General features: G+C 41.3%; 1 protein-coding gene and 1 long non-coding RNA gene across 7 annotated transcripts in view; one reads left to right on the forward strand and one right to left on the reverse strand.

Moving 5' to 3' along the window:
* Positions 1–1,954: 1,954 nt before the first annotated feature.
* On the reverse strand, positions 1,955–19,566 carry LOC105488551 (uncharacterized). Of its 4 annotated transcripts, XR_011619853.1 has the most exons (4): positions 19,076–19,438; positions 18,405–18,471; positions 16,178–16,274; positions 1,955–2,090 (listed from the first exon to the last, which is right to left on the reverse strand). It is a non-coding gene; the product is annotated as an uncharacterized lncRNA (long non-coding RNA). The 4 variants fall into 4 exon arrangements; XR_011619852.1 differs by lacking the exons at positions 18,405–18,471; positions 19,076–19,438 and adding an exon at positions 19,454–19,566; XR_011619855.1 differs by lacking the exons at positions 18,405–18,471; positions 19,076–19,438 and adding an exon at positions 17,580–17,862.
* The window catches only part of LOC105488552 (myeloid leukemia factor 1), a 36,717-nt gene continuing 35,614 nt past the window's right edge, over positions 19,466–20,568 (forward strand). The window contains exon 1 of one of the 3 annotated variants that reach the window (XM_071091155.1): positions 19,466–19,638. In XM_071091155.1, coding sequence (XP_070947256.1) covers positions 19,592–19,638 — 47 coding nt within the window. In that variant the 5' untranslated portion in view covers positions 19,466–19,591. The remainder of the gene's footprint in view (positions 19,639–20,568) is intronic. The other 2 variants (XM_011752740.3, XM_071091154.1) reach the window with 2 other exon arrangements.

Raw genomic sequence — 20,568 nt, forward strand, 5'->3', positions numbered from 1 at the left:
AAAAATTTTCTCAATATTTATATTTTTTCTGTAAATTATATAATGTAAGTATCCAAGCTACCAAATGGCCACATATACTTTAGTAAATCTGCTGATTTGCTAACCTTATATAGAGGAAACTGCCTGATAAAAGGATATACAAAATGAAAGTTATATCCTGAATTAAGCTTTTTCTTAAGTGAGATCTTCCATATTTTTGTGATTTGGGTTTTTTTTATTGGAAAATACTAAAAACCATAAAAGGAAAGGAAAGTCATCCATAGGCAACCAACTGTGTAATGTAAAGAAAGTCTGTCCCTCCTATTCTGCTGCTGCTTTTTTCTCCTGACCAGGTGACCATTCTGAACAGTTCTTCTCAACTTTGCACTGTGCCTAAACAAATGCATCTGTATAGAGGTATTTACACATGGGCTTGGTTTTCAGACCATAACAACATACTGAGGACCATGAGAAACATATTGGTCTGCACTTAACTTTTTTCCCTGGTTATATACATGGAATAACTTTCCAAAGCAGTACAGCTATATGCCTCATTCTTTTTAGTGGATACACAGATTCCTAAAAGTGGAATTGCTGAGCCATAGGGTATGTACCTTTCACATCTAAACTAGTAAACAATAAATGAACAGCAGCAATAAACTTTCAAATTATGTGATTTCATGCAAATTAAGATTATATCAGTCTCTTCTTCAAGCCACTTAAAAACTAAAAAGTGGGCCGGGTGTGGTGACTCACGCCTGTAATATTAGCACTTTGGGAGGCCGAGGCAGGCAGATCACCTGAGGTCAGGAGTTCGAGACCAGCCTGGTCAATATGGCGAAAACCCGTCTCTACTAAAAATACAAAGATTAGCCTATAATCCCAGCTATTCAGGAGGCTGAGACAGGAGAATCATTTGAACCCAGGAGGTGGAGTTTGCAGTGAGCCGAGATCACGCCATTGCACTCCAGCCTGGGCAACAAGAGTGAAACTCTGTCTCCAAAAAAATAATTTAAAAAAAAAAAAAAGAGCTAAAAAGTCAATTTGTAATTAGGAAAAATTGCATATATGCTAGTATTCTCCATCATCCCTTCACAATCACTCTGGACTCCTCTTTCCCTGCAGTGTCCCAAGAGGCTGACTTTCACAGACTGCATCATCCAGTTTCCCTTGCCCTCTGGCTTCTGGTTGCATTTGGCCAATGGGAGGGACTGTCAGGAAATTAAAAGGAAGGAGGAGAAAGAACTGGGTATCTGTACCCCTGGGGGCCATGTTTCAGTGTTGCTGCCTTTTTTCTTTTTTCTTTTTTCTTTTTTCTTTTTTTTTTAAGATGGAGTCTCATTCTGTCCCCCAGGCTGGAGTGCAGTGGCACAATCTCAGCTCACTGTGACCTCTGCCTCCTGGATTCAAGTGATTCTCCTGCCTTAGCCTCCCTGAGAGGCTGGGACTACAGGTGTGCACCACCATGCCCAGCTAATATTTGTATTTTTAGTAGAGAGGGTGTTTAACCATATTAGTCAGGCTGGTCTCGATCTTCTGACCTCAAATGATCCGCCTGCCTCAGCCTTCCAAAGTGCTGGGATTATAGGCATGTGCCACCATACTGGGCCGGTGTGGCTGCTTTTCTAACCCTTGTAGGCTAGCCTCTCTCTCAAGGATACAGCTCTCACCATGTTGAATCAACAGCTCCCTCCTTATACCTCTTCAGACCTAGGTGCTGAAGTAGTTTCTTGTAGCTACTACTCCCAAATTGGTTCCTTTAACCCTGCCCACATCTCTGTATATAATGACTTCATTAAAGTTTTGAGTATGTCATCTTTTCCTGCTGGGACCAAAGCTGATAAAATTATCTTCAAAGGCATTGTGTCATTTAGGAGTAAGTCTATCAATTAGTTTTGATAACACAACAGAAACAATGAACAGTGGCTTACGTAAGAAAGATGTATTTTTCCCTCAAGTGAAAGACATTTTAAGGTAGGTATGCTGGCTTCATATGTCAGGGACCCGGGCTCTTGTTTCACAGGTCTCAGTAAGTGGCTTCCACCATATAGTTCTAGATAGCTGCTGAAGCTCTAGCTGTGAAGAATGCACTGCCTCCCTTTAAGGAGATTCTGAAATTAAAATTCAAAGATATATATATATTAAAATTTATACCTCATTGGCTACAACTGAGTCAACTGACTGCTCTCCTGTTGCAAGAGATATTTGGAAAGGTAGTATTTCAGTTCATCCATAGCAGAAAATACCCTGATAATTATGAAGCTTTAGAAAATATTTAAATCCTGGAAAAGAATCTGGCCATATAGCACATCTACCAATTCAAATTTCCATTAACTCATGGAATACTGCTAGATGGCATAATTCCTTTCCTAGCTCTTCTAAGGCTAGTAGACAAGCACTCTTTTCACAAAGTTATATTGTAATAGCAAGAATAGCTTTATGTAGAAACATTTCAAACATGAAGTGAACGAGTACATATAGTCCCTGAGAATTCCTAATTATCATTGCTCCTCAGCTCTCTATTCCAAGCCAATGCTAGTCAGTTAAGAGTACCTCTCTGAAACTGAATGTATCCCATTTAGAGAGATCTGGCATGAATGTTTCAGCTTGACTTTATGTCATAATGGTGTGACCTCTTAAGGAGTGGACTCAAGGGAAAGAAGGCACCAAATCATCAATTTAATTCTGGTGCCTGATCACCTCCTTGCCAATCTAATTAATTTCTACATCTTTACTCAACTAAACATTTCCTCCTTTAAAGAAAAAAAAAGCCTTTCATTCATCTTATATTCGAAGCACATGGAAATGGCTAATTCTACTCTAATTCTGTATTTACCAACCATTCTTTGAGCCATGATTTCAGTCTCCACCAGCAGACGCTTCCTATCAACAAATCTTTTAATTTACAAAGGATTAGATACCAGGTGCATGAACTCCTGTGAGTGAAGCAATAAATACGAATTTTTTCAGCTTGCACTTGGTCCTGAAGAGCCAAGAGAAATGATCTACGGGAAACAAAAGGTATAATCTGGCTCCCTCTGTCCTCCAGAGAAAAGGTTGAAAAGGGTCTGCTGATGTTTCCTATTCTTCTCTGGCCAACCTATCAAGGCAGCAGACCAGCTAGAAATTAGTGGCAGAAGCTCCAGCTGGTAATAGAGGTGCATTTGGCTGGAGCTTCTCCTTGCTTCTTATTTTCCTGGGAATCAAACAGGTAATCAGGAAGCAGCTGGAGAGAAAGTGGATCCAAAAAAAAGGGAACTAGGTAAGAACCCTGCACGAAGGGCCGGGCGCGGTGGCTCAAGCCTGTAATCCCAGCACTTTGGGAGGCCGAGACGGGCGGATCACGAGGTCAGGAGATCGAGACCATCCTGGCTGACACGGTGAAACCCCATCTCTACTAAAAAATACAAAAACTTAGCCGGGCGAGGTGGCGGGCGCCTGTAGTCCCAGCTACTCGGGAGGCTGAGGCGGGAGAATGGCGTAAACCCGGGAGGCGGAGCTTGCAGTGAGCTGAGATCTGGCCACTACACTCCAGCCTGGGCGACAGAGCGAGACTCCGTCTCAAAAAAAAAAAAAAAAAAAAAAGAACCCTGCACGAAGAAGTAACAATATATAGTAGAGTTGATACTCTGTAATGGTGTTATAAAACATGTCTGCAAATTTTTGATGCTTCTCCCATTAAGAGGTGAATATCTATGTCCTCTTACATGACTCTGTGTCAATCTTAGTAACTTGGTTGTAGCCAACAGAATACATCCAAAGTGACACAGCATAATTTCCAAAGCTAGTTCAGTAAAGGTTTGTGCCTAGTTCTTGGGATGCTGATATGGTTTGGCTGTGTGAAAACAGACTCATAGAGTAAATTGGTACCAGTAGAGTGAGGCAGTGCTGTAAATATACCCGAAAATGTGGAATTGACTTTGGAACTGGGTAACAGGCAGAGGTTGGAACAGTTTGGAGGGCTCCGAAAACAGGAAGATATGGGAAAGTTTGGAACTTCCTGAGACTTGTTGAATGCTTTTGACCAAAATGCTGATAATGATATGGACAATGAAATCCAGGCTGAGGGGGTCTCAGATGGAGATGAAGAACTTGTTGGGAACTGAAGTAAAGGTGACTCTTGCTATGTTTTAGCAAAGAAACTGGTGGCATTTTGCCCCTGCCCTAGAGATTTGTGGAACTTTGAACTTGAGGGAGATGATTTAGGGTATCTGGCAGAAGAAATTTCTAAGCAGCAAAGCATTCAAGACGTGACTTGGGTGCTGTTAAAAGCATTCAGTTTTAAAAGGGAAACAGCAAAAAAATTCAGAAAATGTGCAGCCTGATAATGTGATAGAAAAGAAAAACCCATTTTCTGAGGGGAAATTCAAGCCAGCCGCAGAAATCTGCATAAGTAACAAGGAGCCAAATGTTAATCACCAAGACAATGGGAGAGATGTCTCCAGGACATGTCAGCGACCTTTACAGCAGCCCCTCCCATTAGAGGCCCAGAGACCTAGGAGAAAAAAATGCTTTTGTGGGTGAGGCCCAGGGCTCCCCTGCTCTGTGCAGCCTAGGAACTTGATACACTGCATCCAGCCACTCTAGTTGTAGCTAAAATGGGCCAAGGTACAGCTTGACCTGTGGCTTTAGTGAGTGCAAGCCCCAAGCCTTGGCAGCTTCCATGTGGTTTTGGACGTGTGGGTGTACAGAAGTCAAGAATTAAGGTTTGGGAACCTCCACCTAAATTTCAGAAAATGTATAGAAATGCCTGGATGCCCAGGAAAAAGTCTGCTGCAGGAGTGGGGCCCTCATGGAGAACCACTGCTAGGGCAGTGCAGAAGGGAAATGTCAGATGTGAGCCCCTACACAGAGTCCCCACTGGGGCACTGCCTAGTGGAGCTTTGAGAAGAGGGCCACCATCCTCCATTTCCCAGAATGGTAGATTCAATGACAGCTTGCACTGTGCACCTGGAAAAGCAGACACTCAGCCCATGAAAGGAGCCAGGAGGGTGCTGTATCCTGCAAAGCCACAGGGGCAAAGCTGCCCAAGGTATGGAAACCCATCTCCTGCATCAGTGTAACCTGGATGCGAGACATGGAGTCAAAGGAGATTATTTTGGAGCTTTAAGATTTGACTGCCCTGCTGGATTTTGGACTTGCATGGGACCTTTAGCCCCTTTGTTTTGGCCACTTTCTCCCATTTGGAATGGCTGTATTTATCCAGTGCCTGTACCCCCATTGTATCTAGGAAGTAACTAACTTGTTTCTGACTTTACAGGCTCATAGGTGGAAGGGACTTGCCTTGTCTCAGATGAGACTTTGGACTGTGGACTTTTGGAGTTAATGCTAGACTATGGACTTTGAGTTAATGCTGAAATGAGTTAAGACTTTGGGAGACTGTTGGGAAGGTATGATTGGGTTTGAAATGTAAGGACATGAGATTTGGGAGGGTCAGAGCAGAATGATATGATTTGGCTGTGTCCCCACCCAAATCTCAGCTTGAATTGCAGCTCCCACAATTCCCACGTGTCATGGGAGGGACCCAGTGGGAGGTAATTGAATCATGAGGGCAGGTCTTTCCTGTGCTGTTCTTGTGATAGTGAGTAAGCCTCACAAGATCTGATGGTTTTAAGAAGGGGAGTTTCCCTGCACACACTGTCTTCCCTGCTGCCATGTAAGGTGTGACTTGTTCCTTCTTGCCTTTTGCCATGATTGTGAGCCCTCCCCAGCCATGGAGAGAACTGTGAGTCAATTAAATCTCTTTTCTTATAAATTACCCAGTCTTGGGTATGTTTTTATAAGCAGTGTGAAAATGGACTAATATAGATGCTCACTCCTGGAGCCCTGAGCTTTCATATAAGATCACCACCTACTCTGAGGCTGCCACATCCTGAGAAAACCCATGCACTATAGACAGCGTGGATTTTAGTGTTCTAGCTAACAGTCCCAACTGAGCTTCTAATGAATAACCAGAATCAACCACCAGACATGTGAGTGAAAACCCCTCTAGCCATAGAGTCTTCCCAACTGAGGCTCTAGAGATAAGCCATCATCATTTCCCTAGCTAGACTTCTAACCCACGGAATCTGTGAGCATAATAAAATGGCTCTCTTATACCACAAAGTTTCGGGGGTAGTTTGTTACACACAACAGTAACCAAAACACCAACTCTGTTGAATCCCTGAAAATCTGGTTGAACCACATACTGATAAATACTGATGTTCATATAAATGCTATGTATATGCTATGTAGCCTCTCTACTAATGGTAGTGATCACCTAGCTTCTTAGAGCTTCTTAAAGCTGGGTGATCACTACCATTAGTAAAGAGGCTACATAGCATGATGCTACAAACATGAGGTATAGAGCTAAATTTTGGCAAGCTACCTCCTGAACCTCCATGTCATGATCTAGTAAACAGGAATAGCAATTTCTGTCATGCAGAGTTCTCATGTGGATTAGAGTTGATGTGCATAAAACACCTAGCAAAATGCCTCACAAAGAAGCAGAACCAATTTTTAAAATAGTTAAAATAACAATACTATAATTTTCTGATTTTATGTTCCTTTTATTTTATGAAGCTTTATTTTGTGAGTGATTTCCTAATTTTATGAATCATACTCACTATATACTGCTATGGATGGACATACCTATAAAGAGTGTTTGGGTTCAATGATAAATATAATTAGAAAATGAGAGTGCCATGAAAAACAAATACAGGGTTATTAGTGCCTTTAGCTGGAAATCAGCGTGTCCTACCAAGCTGACTGCCATGAGTAAGACTGAATGAGCTGTGATCATCAGAATGACTGAAAATTAAGAAAGAACATTAATTCCCAAAGGAAATCACTGTACATCTCATTATTTCAGGAATAACCTACCTTAGGACTTTAATTAAAAATAATATTTATTCAAAATAAATGAGTGCTGGCAGGTTTCTGCAGAATTTGTAATCTTGATTATGCTAAATTTTCTTATATTAAGGCAAACATCATTAATCTCATTTGAGATGCCCTCCTGTCTGACAGTCCTTACAGCACTGGGGCAATTTCTTGCAGAACTCTTTTTATCTTCACAAAAGAGTTATAACTCATGCAGATACCTAATGTGAAAAGGTCTGGGCAATTACAGCCTTCACTTTGAGATCTACACTGGTACTTTATCATGTTAGCAAGCATCTCATAGTAAATTTGCTCTCAGAAGCAGGCCAATATTTCAACATTACCATAAAATTAGCAGTGGTTATTTTATTATTTATTTATTCCTACCAATCTTTGTTTCAGAAAACCTCCAGGTGTTTTCTCAAAATTCATAGAATATGACCAGATGAAACAGAAATTTCAGCAAGCCAGTGGATAAAATGGGACAAAAGAAAGAATGAAAGTAGAATAGTGATAGGGTTTGGCTGTGTCCCTACCCAAATCTCACCTCCAATTGTAATGTGAGTTGTAATCCCCACATGTCAAGGGAGGGACCTGATGGAAGGTGACTGGATCGTGGGGGGAGATTCCCCATGCTGTTCTCATGATAGTGAGTGAGTTCACACAAGATCTGGTTGTTTGATAAGTGTCTGGTGCTTCCCCCTTCTCTCTCTGTCTCTCACCCACCACCATGTAAGACATACCCTCCTTCCCCTTGGCCTTCCACCATGATCGTAAGTTTCCTGAAACCTCCGGTAGTATCTTTATAGTAGTGTGAAAACAGACTAATACAGAACATTGGTACCAAGTAGTGGCACATTCTTATGAGATATCCAAGAACATGGAGACAACTTTGGAACTGGTAACTGGCAGAGGTTGGAGCAATTTGGAGGTCTCAGAAGAAGACAGGAAGATGAGGGAAAGTTTGGAGCTTCCTAGAGATTCGTTGAATGGCTTTGACCAAAATGCTGATAGTGATATGGACAATGAAGTCTAGGCTGAGGTGGTCTCAGATGGAGATGAGGAACTTATTGGGAACTGGGGTAAAGGTCATTCTTGCTATGCTTTAGCAAAGAAAGTGGTGGCATTTTGCCCCTGCCCTAAAGATCTGTGGAACTGATGATTGGATCATGAGGGTGGTTTCCCCCATGCTGTTCTCATGATAGTGAGTATGTTCTCTCAAGATCTGGTTGTTTGATAAGTCTCTGGCGCTTTCCCCCTCATTCTCTCTTGCCTGCCACCGTGTAATACATGCCTCGCTTCCCCTTTGCCTTCCACCATGATTGTAAGTTTCCTGAGACCTCCCCAGTCATGCAGAACTGTGAGTCAATTAAACCTCTTTCCTTTAAAAATTACCCAGTCTCAGGTAGGATCTTTATAGCAGTGTGAAAACAGACTAATACAAACAGGTAAGAAGTTAGAAGGAATGAGGTTAATCTCCACAATGCATACTGTAAAATTTTGTAAAGTCATATACTTTCGAGTTTGCCAGCTGATTGTTGGGTCATATTTCAAGTCTTATATAACAGTTAACACTGATAATTTTGTTCTCTAGCTATTCTGATTATTTTTGTGCAAGTTACTAATAGATACTCATACTGGGTTAAATAGTACCCTCCCTTAAAATGCACATCCACATGAAAAATGTGAATATGACCTTATTTGGAAATAATGTCTTTGCAGATATAATCAACTTAAGATGAGGTCATAGTGTATCAGAGTGGGTCCTAAATCCAGTGACTGGTGTCTTTATAAGGAGAAGGAGAACTGGACTCAGAGACACACGGGGGGAGAAGGCCATGTAATGACGGAGGAAGAGATTGGAGTGATGCAAGGCAAGCCAAGTATCAACAACCATGAGAAGCTAGGAAGAGGCAAGGAAGGATTCCTCCCTAGAGCTTCCAGAGGAAGCACAGCCCTGCAACAGCTTGATTTCAGACTTTTAACCTTCAGAACTGTGAAAGAATAAATTTGTGTTGTTTTAAGCCACCAGGTTGTGGTACTCTCTTAAGGCAACCCTAAGAGACTAATAAAATGCTTAAACATTTTTTTTTTCCTGAGAACCTAGAGTACATATTCAATATAAATATAAAGGTTTGAAGGGGAGAAAATAAGGTAAAAGAAAGACTCTCCTAAAAATATTGCCTAGTAAGTTTTTTGTTTAACACCTATGACTCTACAATAGGTGACAAAACAAGTAACAAGTAAACAAATGACTAATATTATGAGAAAAAAATTTGGAAGCAGTCACCTTTAGTTTAATAGACTGTTTTTATATGGAAATATGGGCTTTTGATATTGTATTATATACATTATTAGAGTCTAATTTTGCAAAGCTATACAGGGAGGACTATCTTCATAAATAAGAAATTGAAAGGCAGGCACTTTAAAGCAGAGACCAAAATGATGTCAATCTATTTTAAGACTGACTAACGAGAATTAAAAGGGTAATGTAATACCCAGAACCTGATAAAGTTGTGCTAACCTTTTGTGGTCCAAATGAAAAAGTTAATCTGTAATCTAAATATCCTGCAGAAATAAAACAACTCTCTCATGGCCCTGGAATTTTAAAATATGACCCTTCATTGATATGGTTGGTAACTGGTGTCCACTCACAAAGACCTACTGCTAGGAGTCAGGGTGCTTTGCTTCTCAGCTCTCACAACACAAGACCTGCCATCAACATAGTTTTGAGTTACACTCAAAAGGCAGTATGTGAATGTTACCAGGATCATGTTTCTCTTTCATGCCATGAAAACTCACTCTAACTAGATCACAGGCTTGCAGTCTATGGGCCAGGTTCACCCAAAGATTGGCTTGGCCTGCTATTTTGTTTTTAATTAATTGTTAACTTTAAAAAATTAGATTTCATAAACAATTCCATATTACCAGTGGGCATGAATTTCTTTAGGGCAATCATCTAGAGCTGAGTAGCAGTATTCCTCCTGCTGGAGGCAAGCTGCCTCAGTGCCCGACTGTGCCCACCATGCCAGGTTCCTGTGAATATACAGCACAGTGATAAGAGCTGGGGGTCCTCTGGCTGTTTGACCTTGAGCAAGCAGTTTTTCTTCTCTGACCTGTATCATCCTCTTATATACAATGGGCATCCTTATAGTGTTTATCTCATTATATCATTTGAGGGATTAAGAGAGTTAAAATTTGTAAAGCACTTAGAGCAGTGCCTGGCACACAGTAGAAACTCAACAAATGTTAGTTTTTATTTTTATTATTATTAACTCTTTTTTTTTTTTTTTTTTTTTTTTGAGATGGAGTTTCACTCTTGTTGCCCAGTCTGGAGTGCAATGGCGCGATCTCGGCTCACTGCAACCTCTGCCTCCCAGGTTCAAGCGATTCTCCTGCCTCAGTCTCCCAAGTAGCTGGGATTACAGACCTGCATCACCACGTCCAGTTAATTTTTTTTTTATTTTATTTATTATTATTTTTTTTATCTTCAGTAGAGACGGGGTTTCTCCATTTTGGTCAGGCCGGTCTCAAACTCCCAACCTCAGGTGATCTGCCCGCCTCGGCCTCCCAAAGTGCTGGGATTAGGTATGAGCCACTATGCCCGGCATTATTATTATTATAATTAATTCTTATTCTCCTTATCATCTTACCTAGTTCACTTGCCTCACATTTTTACTTGCCTGATCCCTATTGGTGTTGTGTTTTTGACTCCAACTCTAGGTAAAGCCCTACCCTCAACTGGAGGTGAAGGAGACAGCTAGTCTCCTGTGTGTTAGCCAGTGAGTGTCCCAGCTGAGGTTATACTCAGTGATTAAGAGCCCAGATTCTACAGTCAGACAGCCTGAGTTCCAGTCCCAGTTCTTCCACTTTCTGGCAATACAGCCTTCGGCAAATTAGTTAATTCTCTAAAACCTGTGTTCACTTATGTAAAATAGTAATAAAACTGTTGTGAATTGCAGGAACAGAAAACCAGACAACACATGTTCTCACTTATAAGCAGGAGCTGAACGATAAGAACACATGGACACGTTGGGGGCAACAACACACAATGGGGCTGGTGGAAGGCTGCGACGGGAGGGAGAGCATCAGGAAGAAAAGCTAAAAAGGATGCAAATCAACCCATCACCTAGGTATTAAGCCCTGCGTGCATTAGCTATTTATCTTGATGCTCTCCCTCCCCCTATACCCCCAATAGGCCCCAGTGTGTGTTGCTCCCCTCCCTGTGTCCCTGTTATTCAGCTCCCACTTACAAGTGAGAACATGTGGTGTTTGGTTTTCTTTTCCTGCGTTAGTTTGCTGAGGATAGGTGATGGGTTGATTTGTGCAGCAGACCACCATGGCACACGTTTACCTATTTAACAAACCTGCACATCCTGCACATGTACCCTGGAACTTAAAGTAGGAGTTGAAGAAAAAAAAAAAAAACTGTTGTGAATTAATGTGCCTAGTAAACAGGTTTTAGCTTTTATTATTAACAACCTGCAGCAAACCCCAGCATTCTCCACCCCCCACCCCTACCCCCTGCCTGGCAACCTCTGGCCTCGGCTGTCTTATTTCTCCCAACAGACTGCCAGTGCCATTCAGCAGTGTGAGCCTTCCTGGAGGCTGTTTCCCAAGGGAATTTCTAGGTCTTTGGGAGATATGAATTGGGAGGAAATCAGGTATAGCTTGGAGCCACTCATTTTCAATTCCCTAGCTCCCCTTTACCTTGTTACCCCAGAATATATACCACAAATGGCATTAAAACTCACATGGCCTTATAATGACTATTGTGTCCTTTCTAGCTTCTTGAAATTAAAAACAATTCTTATGTGATTATTCCTCCAATTTCAAATAGTAAAGACATCTAAGCATATGACAAAGAGACGAAGTCATTCCAGGTCCTTAATGTTTTCCAAAATAATTTACTTGTCCTCTGAACAGACTTCAATTGATTGCCTTGGCAGTGGGGCCTCCAAACTACAGTGTGAACTCTCTTCAAATCTTATCAAGGATTTAAAAATAACACTCTAGACAGCCACATTAAAGTGTTCCTGAGAACAGATGACCTCAACAGTATTTTCTGAAGAGTGCTTTCTACTATTCAACTTGTTTTAGACTCTATAATTCTAAGATTTTTTTATTTTTTAAAAGAAGTGTTTCTAAGACAGTAGCAACTATCAAGGTGTTGACTCAACACAAAAATCTTTCTTATAAAATTGTCTGTAGAAAAAAGCTTTCAGAATCTCAATGACAATAAGATTCAAGAATAGCTGAATGTTAAGTTGATTTTTAAATCTTAATCAGGAAAAACACAAGCATGATCATAGTAGCCTTGTGTTTTAAGCCAAAAAAAGAGAACAATCCAAAAATCCATCAACAGTAGATGGGTAAATTACTTGTGGCGAATTCATATACTACAATACAACAAAGAAAAAGAATAAACTGTTGCTACACACAATGACAAGGACGAATTTTGCAGACATAATGTTAAGTGAAAGAAAGAAATCTCAGAATACTGGTTACCCTAGAGGGACATGGATGGGAAAGGAACATAAGGGAATTTTCTTGAGTATTGGAAATACTTTATATCTTCAACTGGGTGTTGTTTACATAGGTTTACACGTATGTAAAAAACTATTGAGCTATACATTGAAGTGTAGTAGACTTTATCATGTTTAAGTTACACCTCAATTTAAAGCGTAAATTGTAAAGACTAAGCAAGCTTTGGATGTGGACTTTCATTCATCAACTGCTCATGAATCCATTACAGGCTGTGTGGAAAGTTGGAGTTTTGTCACCAAAATAATTGGTATATTTGTATTTTACATTGCCATTCAAATTATTTCTCTTTAAAGTAACAACCTTTGTTTTATTCATTGAATGACAGTTTCAGTGTTGTTTCGTTTTTCAGGAAAATTGAAAAACATCTTTATGTACTTAAACCAAACAACCTAAGTTTGGATACTCCCAGCAGCTTCACATTTATGTAATTCCACAGCATCAAGGCCTTTTTGTCATCATGAGAGTTGGCTATGGGTGCAGTGAGAAGGGAACGGCCTTCAAAATCATCAGGTCTGGATCAGAATTCACATTAAACCACTCACCAGCTAGAAGACCACTTATAGTTGAACCATGCAAGCTAAAAATCATTTCCCCCACCTGAACCTCTGTGTTGGCACATGCGAAATATAAATAATGCCTCCCTCATAGCATTATTGAGAGAATTAGTTGGGATAAAAGTTTACAAAACTCTTGGTGGATACTTTTTTTTTCTTTTTCTTTTCTTTTCTTTTTTTGGGGGGGGCGGGGGGATGGAGTCTTGCTCTGTCACCCAGGCTGGAGTGCAGTGGCATGATCTCAGCTCACTGCAACCTCTGCCTCCTGGGTTCAAGCAATTCTTCTCCCTCAGCCTCCCAAGTAGCTGGGACTACAGGCACATGCTACCACACTAGGCTAATTTTTGTATTTTTAGTAGAGACAGGGTTTCATCCTATTGGTCAGGCAGGTCTTAAACTCCTGACCTTGTGATCTGCCTGACTCGGCCTCCCAAAGTGCTGGGACTACAGATGTGAGCCACCGCATGCAGCCCAGTAGATACTTTTTAAACAGGAACTATTACTGAATAGAAATTAGCACTTACCTAAATCATTATTTTATTTATTCTTTTCAAATTTTATTTTATGTTCATGGGGTACATGTTTGTTACATGGATAAATTGTGTGTCACGGGGGTTTGTTGTACAAATTATTTTATCTCCCAGGTAATAAGCATAGTATCCAGTGAGTAGTTTTTCAATCCTCACCCTCCTCCTACCTTCCAACCTCAAGTGGGCCCCAGTGTGTATTGTTCTCTTCTTTGTGTCCACGTGTATTTCATGTTTAGCTCCCACTTGTAAGTGAGAACATGCAGTATTTGATTTTCTGTTCCTGCATTAATGACCTTAAGATAATGACCTCCAGCTGGATTCATGTTGCTGCAAAGGACGCCATCTCATTCTTTTTTATGGCTGTGTAGTATTCCATTGTGTATATGTACCAAATTTTCTTTATCTAGTCCATCATTTATGGGTGTCTAGGTTGAGTCCATGTTTTTGCTACCGTAAATAGGGCTGCAATGAACATACATGTGTATGTGTCTTTATGGTAGAAAGTAAAGGATTATTTTTTAAAGATTATGAAATACATCCCTAAGTATCCAAGCCTCAAAGATACACATCAAAGAAATGAGGGAAAGGCCAAAACTTTTGCCTATGCTTATTAAACAACAGTATAATCTTTGGCTCAGCCATGACCCAGTAGCAGATCTTGACTTCCTCTCCAGATTTTTCTGTCATCCTCACCCACTCTGCCCATCCATCACTGAAACAGATCATTCCTCTGCTTACATACACCCTCATACCGCCTGAATTCTTACAACTCCCTCACTACCACCTGAATTCTAGGACCCAACTCCAGGGCCCAAAGCCCCAACTTCTTGCCTCTAGCATCTTTTCACTAAAGCCGATCTCTTTTTACCAACCCCCTCAAAAGTGGTATTTACTCAATAGTTTTCAAACTAAAATATGCCTGAATTATAATTTGTGCAAAATAAACCACTAGTCATAGGCATACACATCTACAGATAAAAGCTGCAAAAGTAAATACGACTTTAAAAGTCTGCCACTTTTTTCCTTTGTTAACTCAATTCTTCTTTAAATTTTTGCTTCACTGGAGGAAACATTTGCTCTAGAGAGTATATTTCTTAAAAGGAGAGGATTGCTATTTAGGGAAGGACAATTCATTGTGCCAGACTGTGAGTGAGATGTTTAGTGCCCTTGGCCCTACCCAGTGAGGGCAATAAAGATGACTTTAGGAATGCAGCATGGCTAGCAACCAACTACACCTTGGCATTGTCTCCCTGGAAGAGGAAATGGGAATGACTCCCAGTGGAATGTAAGCCCAGAAGGTAAGTTAAGGTTGATTGCAGGAAAATAAAATTACATTTCTTGCACATGAGTTTGGGGGTGAAGCTTGGCACTCAATTAAAATGTATGTAGTGGAAAGAATTCAAGATTAGGAACAGTGCTGCCATGGACGTGTATACAACACCTAAGAGAGCACCAGTCAAATCACATACATTACAGCCTTGTATATTTATTAAGACAAATTTCTCATTAATAGAAGTATCATGAGAGGGAGGCACTTTTTCTAATTTGAGCAAAGATGCCATATGGACTAGAGGCAGCCCTATTGGGAGTTTGAGGACCTTGGGATCTATGCTCTTATAGGTCACTTAATTGCTATGCACCATTTTCCCATCTCTCAAAAGGATATAAAGCAAAGCTATTAGAAGACTGGTAAGTCAGCTGACTGGAAAGAAAATAAACATGAAAAATAAAATGAAACATATATTTCTTAGAAAATGAATGCATGATATTTTAAATTTCTTTTTAATTTGAAAGAAAGATTGTGGGGTTAGACAGAGGTCCCCAAACTATCTTAGTTCATGAACCCTTAGTTCCTCAGTAATTTTTTCATTGTGCCCCCTAGGTCTAAAGAAATACTGAATAGGTCCATTGTTGTATAATTTAGATACAAACAGCATATTTCCGACCTAAAAACTTAGTAACTTCAAAAAATAATGCACATAAATTGAAAGAAACATATTTTTGTATAACTCTTAAATAATCATACTAACAGATGGGTGCCTGCCTAGCACAGCACAATTTTTCAAATCTTAGAAACAGACCGAATGTTGCCGCCAATCTTTCCTGTTACACTTTGACAGGCACTTCATTTTCATCATAGTAACTTTCAAAAACCTACCTTTCCAATGATATGACATCATCTAAAACAATGTAGTGCAATCTAATATTGAAATACACGAACTGCCCTAAACTAGCACATTGCACAATGTCTAACGCATGCCAAGTTTCTCTCAAAATTTGTCCCATAACCCCTTGTGAGTTCGCTGTGGCATCTCATTCTCAGAGGACCTCTATGCACTGTTTAAGACAAAGGGATTAGGACAAGGAAACCCTAGACACATTGAACTTAATTGTGGTAAAGGTGTTTGTAATGGCCTAATACTCATGGCTCTGGAAAGCTATAATTAAGTTAAAAGTTCAGCACTCAAGAGCCTGTTTATTTTCTTTTGGGCACATGAGATAATGTCTTCAGAAACATTATGAAAATTCTGAGGTGCTGTAACAACAGTATTTGTAAACTTAGCTGGGGAAAGAGCTGTCCACTAGAATGTAAGTTCCAAAAGGCCAGGCAGTTTTGTAACCTCAATGTCTAGAATAATGTCTGGGATATTACTAGTCCTTAATAAGTATTTGATAAATCAATGAAAGAAACATGAAATCACTTACATATTGAAGTCTTGGTGTTTTTAATAGAGTTGCAGACTTGGCTTGGGTTTCATGCTTTTCTCTGTATTTCCTTAGTCAGTGTCCTTCCAAATGAAACCTAAGCAACAGTGTAGTTACAGATTATATATGTAAAAGTGTTTACTGCAAATATTTGCTCCATAAATAGTTAATTTTTAAAATAGGGAGGCAAAGTATGGATGGTAGTGAGAATATAGGCTTTGAGGTAAGACAAATCTGGGTTTGAATTGACATCGAATTTTAATTATTAAAATTTAATCAAATTATCAACTTTCAAATCAATTATCAAAATTCAATTATCAAATTTCTCTGGGTTCCAGCTTTTTTATATGTAATATACGGACAAACATAATATTAGACATGGTGGCTATAAAGGTTAAATGAGAAAACATATGTAAAGCACTTAGTGCAATGCTTGGAACATATGAAGTGTAAATGAGAGCTATTATACTATCAGGCAATTTTTCAATTTACTTCGCTCATCTCATTCCTCACCCGGAAGGTGAGTTTTAAGACATATGAGTAGAACTGTACATTATATATACCAGGCAAATGCTCAAATGCTACTTTAGGATTTCACTGGTCTGGAATGCTTTTCCACTAGACATCCACTTCCTTCTTATGGGTCTTTGCTTAAATTCCCCTTAGTAAGGCATACACAAAACTTTCTATTTATAGTTGCACTTCTCCATACTCCTTACCCTGATCAGCTTTTCTGCCTAACACTTATCACCTTACAATATACTATTTTCTATTTTGTTTGTTTTGAGTCTGTCCTTACAAGAACATAAACTCCAAGAAGGAGATTTTTGTCCATTTTGTTCAATGATGCCTAAGATTGTAGATCAGTCCCCAACATTGGGTAGTCACTCAATAAATATTTGTGGAATTGAATTTATGTGATTTGAATATATTCCCACTGAATTTTGTACTTTTTAGTTTGGGTCCGCTTAGCTTGTCAGCGTGATTTTGAAAAATGATTACCAGCTTTCATCCTGCATCTTTTAAGTATGACTCCTGACTCACATACCATATACCCAGCACTCACCGAGGAAAGCTCCAGGTACCCAGCTCAGTTCAATCACTAGCTGTGTGAACCCTGGCAATTTATTCAGCTTCTTTGTGTCTTGAATGTATCATCTATACATGGGGATAAAAGCCATCTCTACTACATAAAACTGTTAATGAGGATTCAATGAGGTAATGGATTTGGAGTGCCTACAACAGTGCCTGGCACACATTCAATAAATATTAGCTATTATGATGATATTTACAGCCAAGTCCAGGACCCTCTCCTCTCAGTTCTGTTCTGCTTCTCTATTCCTCCCATGCTGGAGTATTCATTCTCTCCTGACCCACCCTTTCTTTCATTTCCACCTCTTACCCATCAGTTCTGAAAATGATGTCAAGGTCTCTTCAGTGCCAACTCTCCTGTGCCCTCCTATTTTTTTTGCATTTGTCATTAGATCCAAACTGCTTTCACAGGCTTCAGCTAATTCCCTAACTAATCTGTGCCTGGACTAAAGCTTTTGTAACAATATGATTCTAAAAAAATTCCCATAGAAACTAGAGGGTAACATTACAAATTTACTTGGCCTTAATCCAGAACTATTGTAATACTATCTTTTATCACATAACTTACTCCATTTCAAGTTTTTTTAAGTATGGCCTCCTTCACGTCTTGTGCTTGTACTATTTTAAAGAGGAAAACAATTTAAGGTCTTGTAAAACAATTTTGTTTGCCTTGAAATTTATTTAGAAATTTTAGAAATTGTGTATCTATGCTCTCAGAGCTTTATTCTGAGTCCAGAGGAAAAGAAAATATCCTCTTCCCTGGATGGGCTGTGCCATCTCATCTTGGGCTGTGAAGTCTGCCCTACCTCGTGCTGCTAGTCTCAGGGGAAGGAAGCTGGCAGAGAACTTGGCTAAAAAGCGGGGGTGGGGAGTAAAAGGTCCAAAGGATTAAATTTCCAGCTCTCAAAATAACCCCTGACTACTCCTGTCACCTCCAAATCAGGCCCTGCACACTTCTTCATGCTGGCAAAGTGCCACCCCTCTGGCCTGATCCCAGGGGGCCCTGCTGAGCTATGGATGCCCCTTTATCTCTGCAAGACAGCCCTGTAGAGAAGCTGGGGAGCCCACTGAATTAAGGGTGGACATGCAAGATGTATTTTCTCTTTTCTTAAACTCTTACGGTTCTTCTCCTTACTTAATCTCTCTTCTGTCTTCTCCTCCATCTGTCTCCAGGCTCCCGAAAGTCCCCGTGATAGTGTTTTCTAAAACGTAGTAATTTGAGTACCACTATCATGATGTTCCCCTCCCCTGCTCTGCCTAACCCCCTGCCCCACCATATCCAAATCCCACCTGTTCTATTCGATAGCTTACTTTTTCACTTAAAAATGCAAAATCTAGCTCTTAATGTATAGCACTGCTTTAAATTTAAAATCGGTTTCCTTGCCGTAAATGGAAAGCTCCCTGCTAAATGTAATGCAAACAAAAATACATGGTAGTGGAATTTTAGTTGGATACGGCTGCTTGCTGCAGGCCTGTGCCTAAATCCTGCTGTTAAGAAATGCTGGAGAAGTGTTAAAAACATATCAGAATCAAAGTGAGACTTGATCTTTGAAAGAGAGACACAGAAAGACAACCGAAAAGAGAGCAGCTTTCTCGTTTTTTTTTTAATACTACGTCTACATATTACTTAAGCGTTTCCCACTTTGGGAAACATTATTGCTTTGAGTTTCAAACTCACAAGAGGTAAAAAAGTTTGTTGAAATCTAATAGGCTTCATCCCATTTCCTTCAAGAACTATTTGCTAACTGTACTAAAAAACGTTTTGCACATTTTTTTTCTCATTATTTGTTCACAGCTTTTGACTACCAGAGAATGTTTCGGATACAGGACTAATTCCTGTGGATGACAGAATGCGACCGTTGAATGGGACATTGGGTGTCATCTGGTCCAAATCTTGACCCCTTTTCATTTTCCCCGAAAAAAAGACTTGTGGCTCGGAACCGAGGGCGGCATGCCCAAGGTCACAGAAAGGGTGGTCTAATGTTTTGGTTCCTGCAGCCCAGAGAACAAGCTATCCCATCCCACGGGAGCCTTGGTGAAAAGCTGCCCGGCCGGCGCAAGGCCAAACTTCTCGCCTCCACTGTGTTGATTGTGGTTGCCAGGGCAGCCGCGCATTGCTCTCCGCCTCGTCCTGGTGACGTCACAGAGCAATGTCCAATGGGAAAGCACCTCGGCGTCACGCACCTCCTTTCCCGGCGGGCACCGCCTGCGCAGCGAGTGAGGCGTCGTCAGTGCTGGAGGCAGGCTCCGGTCGCGGCCGCGGCCAGTTAACATCGGTTTTCCAATCTGTCCGCGGCTGCCGCCGCCCAAGACAGAGCCAGAATGTTCAGGATGCTGAGCAGCAGTTTTGAGGATGACCCCTTCTTCTCGTGAGTTATGGGAGCCAGGAGTCCGCGGTCGCGCGGGAATTAAGGAATTTTGAGGGGACCTATTTTAAGGGAAAAGAGCGAGTTTTAGAGGACGAGAGAGAATTCGGGGTAACTCTGGAGGCGGTTTGAAGGAGACGAGGATATAGAGCCCTGGGAGGGAAGGGAGAGGAGGAGTTAGGGGTGTGTGAGAGAGGGAAGAGAAGGATTTGGGCGCATGAGGTGAAGAGAGGAGGGTTTGGACGCGTGAGGTGGGCAGAGGGAATTTTGGGGACGTGAGGTGGGGGGAGGAGAGTTGACAGCATGAGGTGGGGGGGAGGAGCTTGAGGGCGTGAGGTGTGGGAGGAGGGTTGAGGGTGTGAGGTGAGGGAAGGGTTTGGGAGCATGAGGTGCGGGGAGGAGGGTTGAGCGCGTGAGGCGGGGGAAGGGTTTGAAAGCGTGAGATGGGGGGAGGAGGGTTGAAAGCTTGAGGTGGGGGGAGAATGGTTGAGCACGTGAGGTGGGGGAGGGTTTGAAAGCGTGAGGTGGGGAGAGGAGGGTTGAAAGCGTGAGGTGGGGGGAGGAGGGTTTGGGGGAGTAAGGTGGAGAGGGGAGGGTTGAGGGCGTGAGATGGACGAAGGAGGATTTGGGTCGTGAGGTGGGGGAAGGGTTTGGGAGCCTGAGGTGTGGGGGATAGTTGAAGGCATGAGGTAGGGGGAGGAGGGTTGAGGGTGTGAGGTGGGAGGAGGATTTGGGAGCATGAGATGTGGGGGAGGGTTGAGGGCATGAGGTCGGGGGAGGAGGGTTTTGGAGCGCGAGGTAGGGGGAGGAGGGTTGAGGGCATGAAGTGGGGAGACGGTTTGGGAGCATGAGGTGAGGGAGAGAGTTGAAGGCGTGAGGTGAGGTAGGGGGAGGAGGGTTGAGGGTGTGAGGTGGGGGAGGGTTTGGGAGCAC

This window comes from Macaca nemestrina, chromosome 2 (genome assembly GCF_043159975.1).
Source record: "Macaca nemestrina isolate mMacNem1 chromosome 2, mMacNem.hap1, whole genome shotgun sequence".
Lineage (NCBI taxonomy): Eukaryota > Metazoa > Chordata > Mammalia > Primates > Cercopithecidae > Macaca > Macaca nemestrina.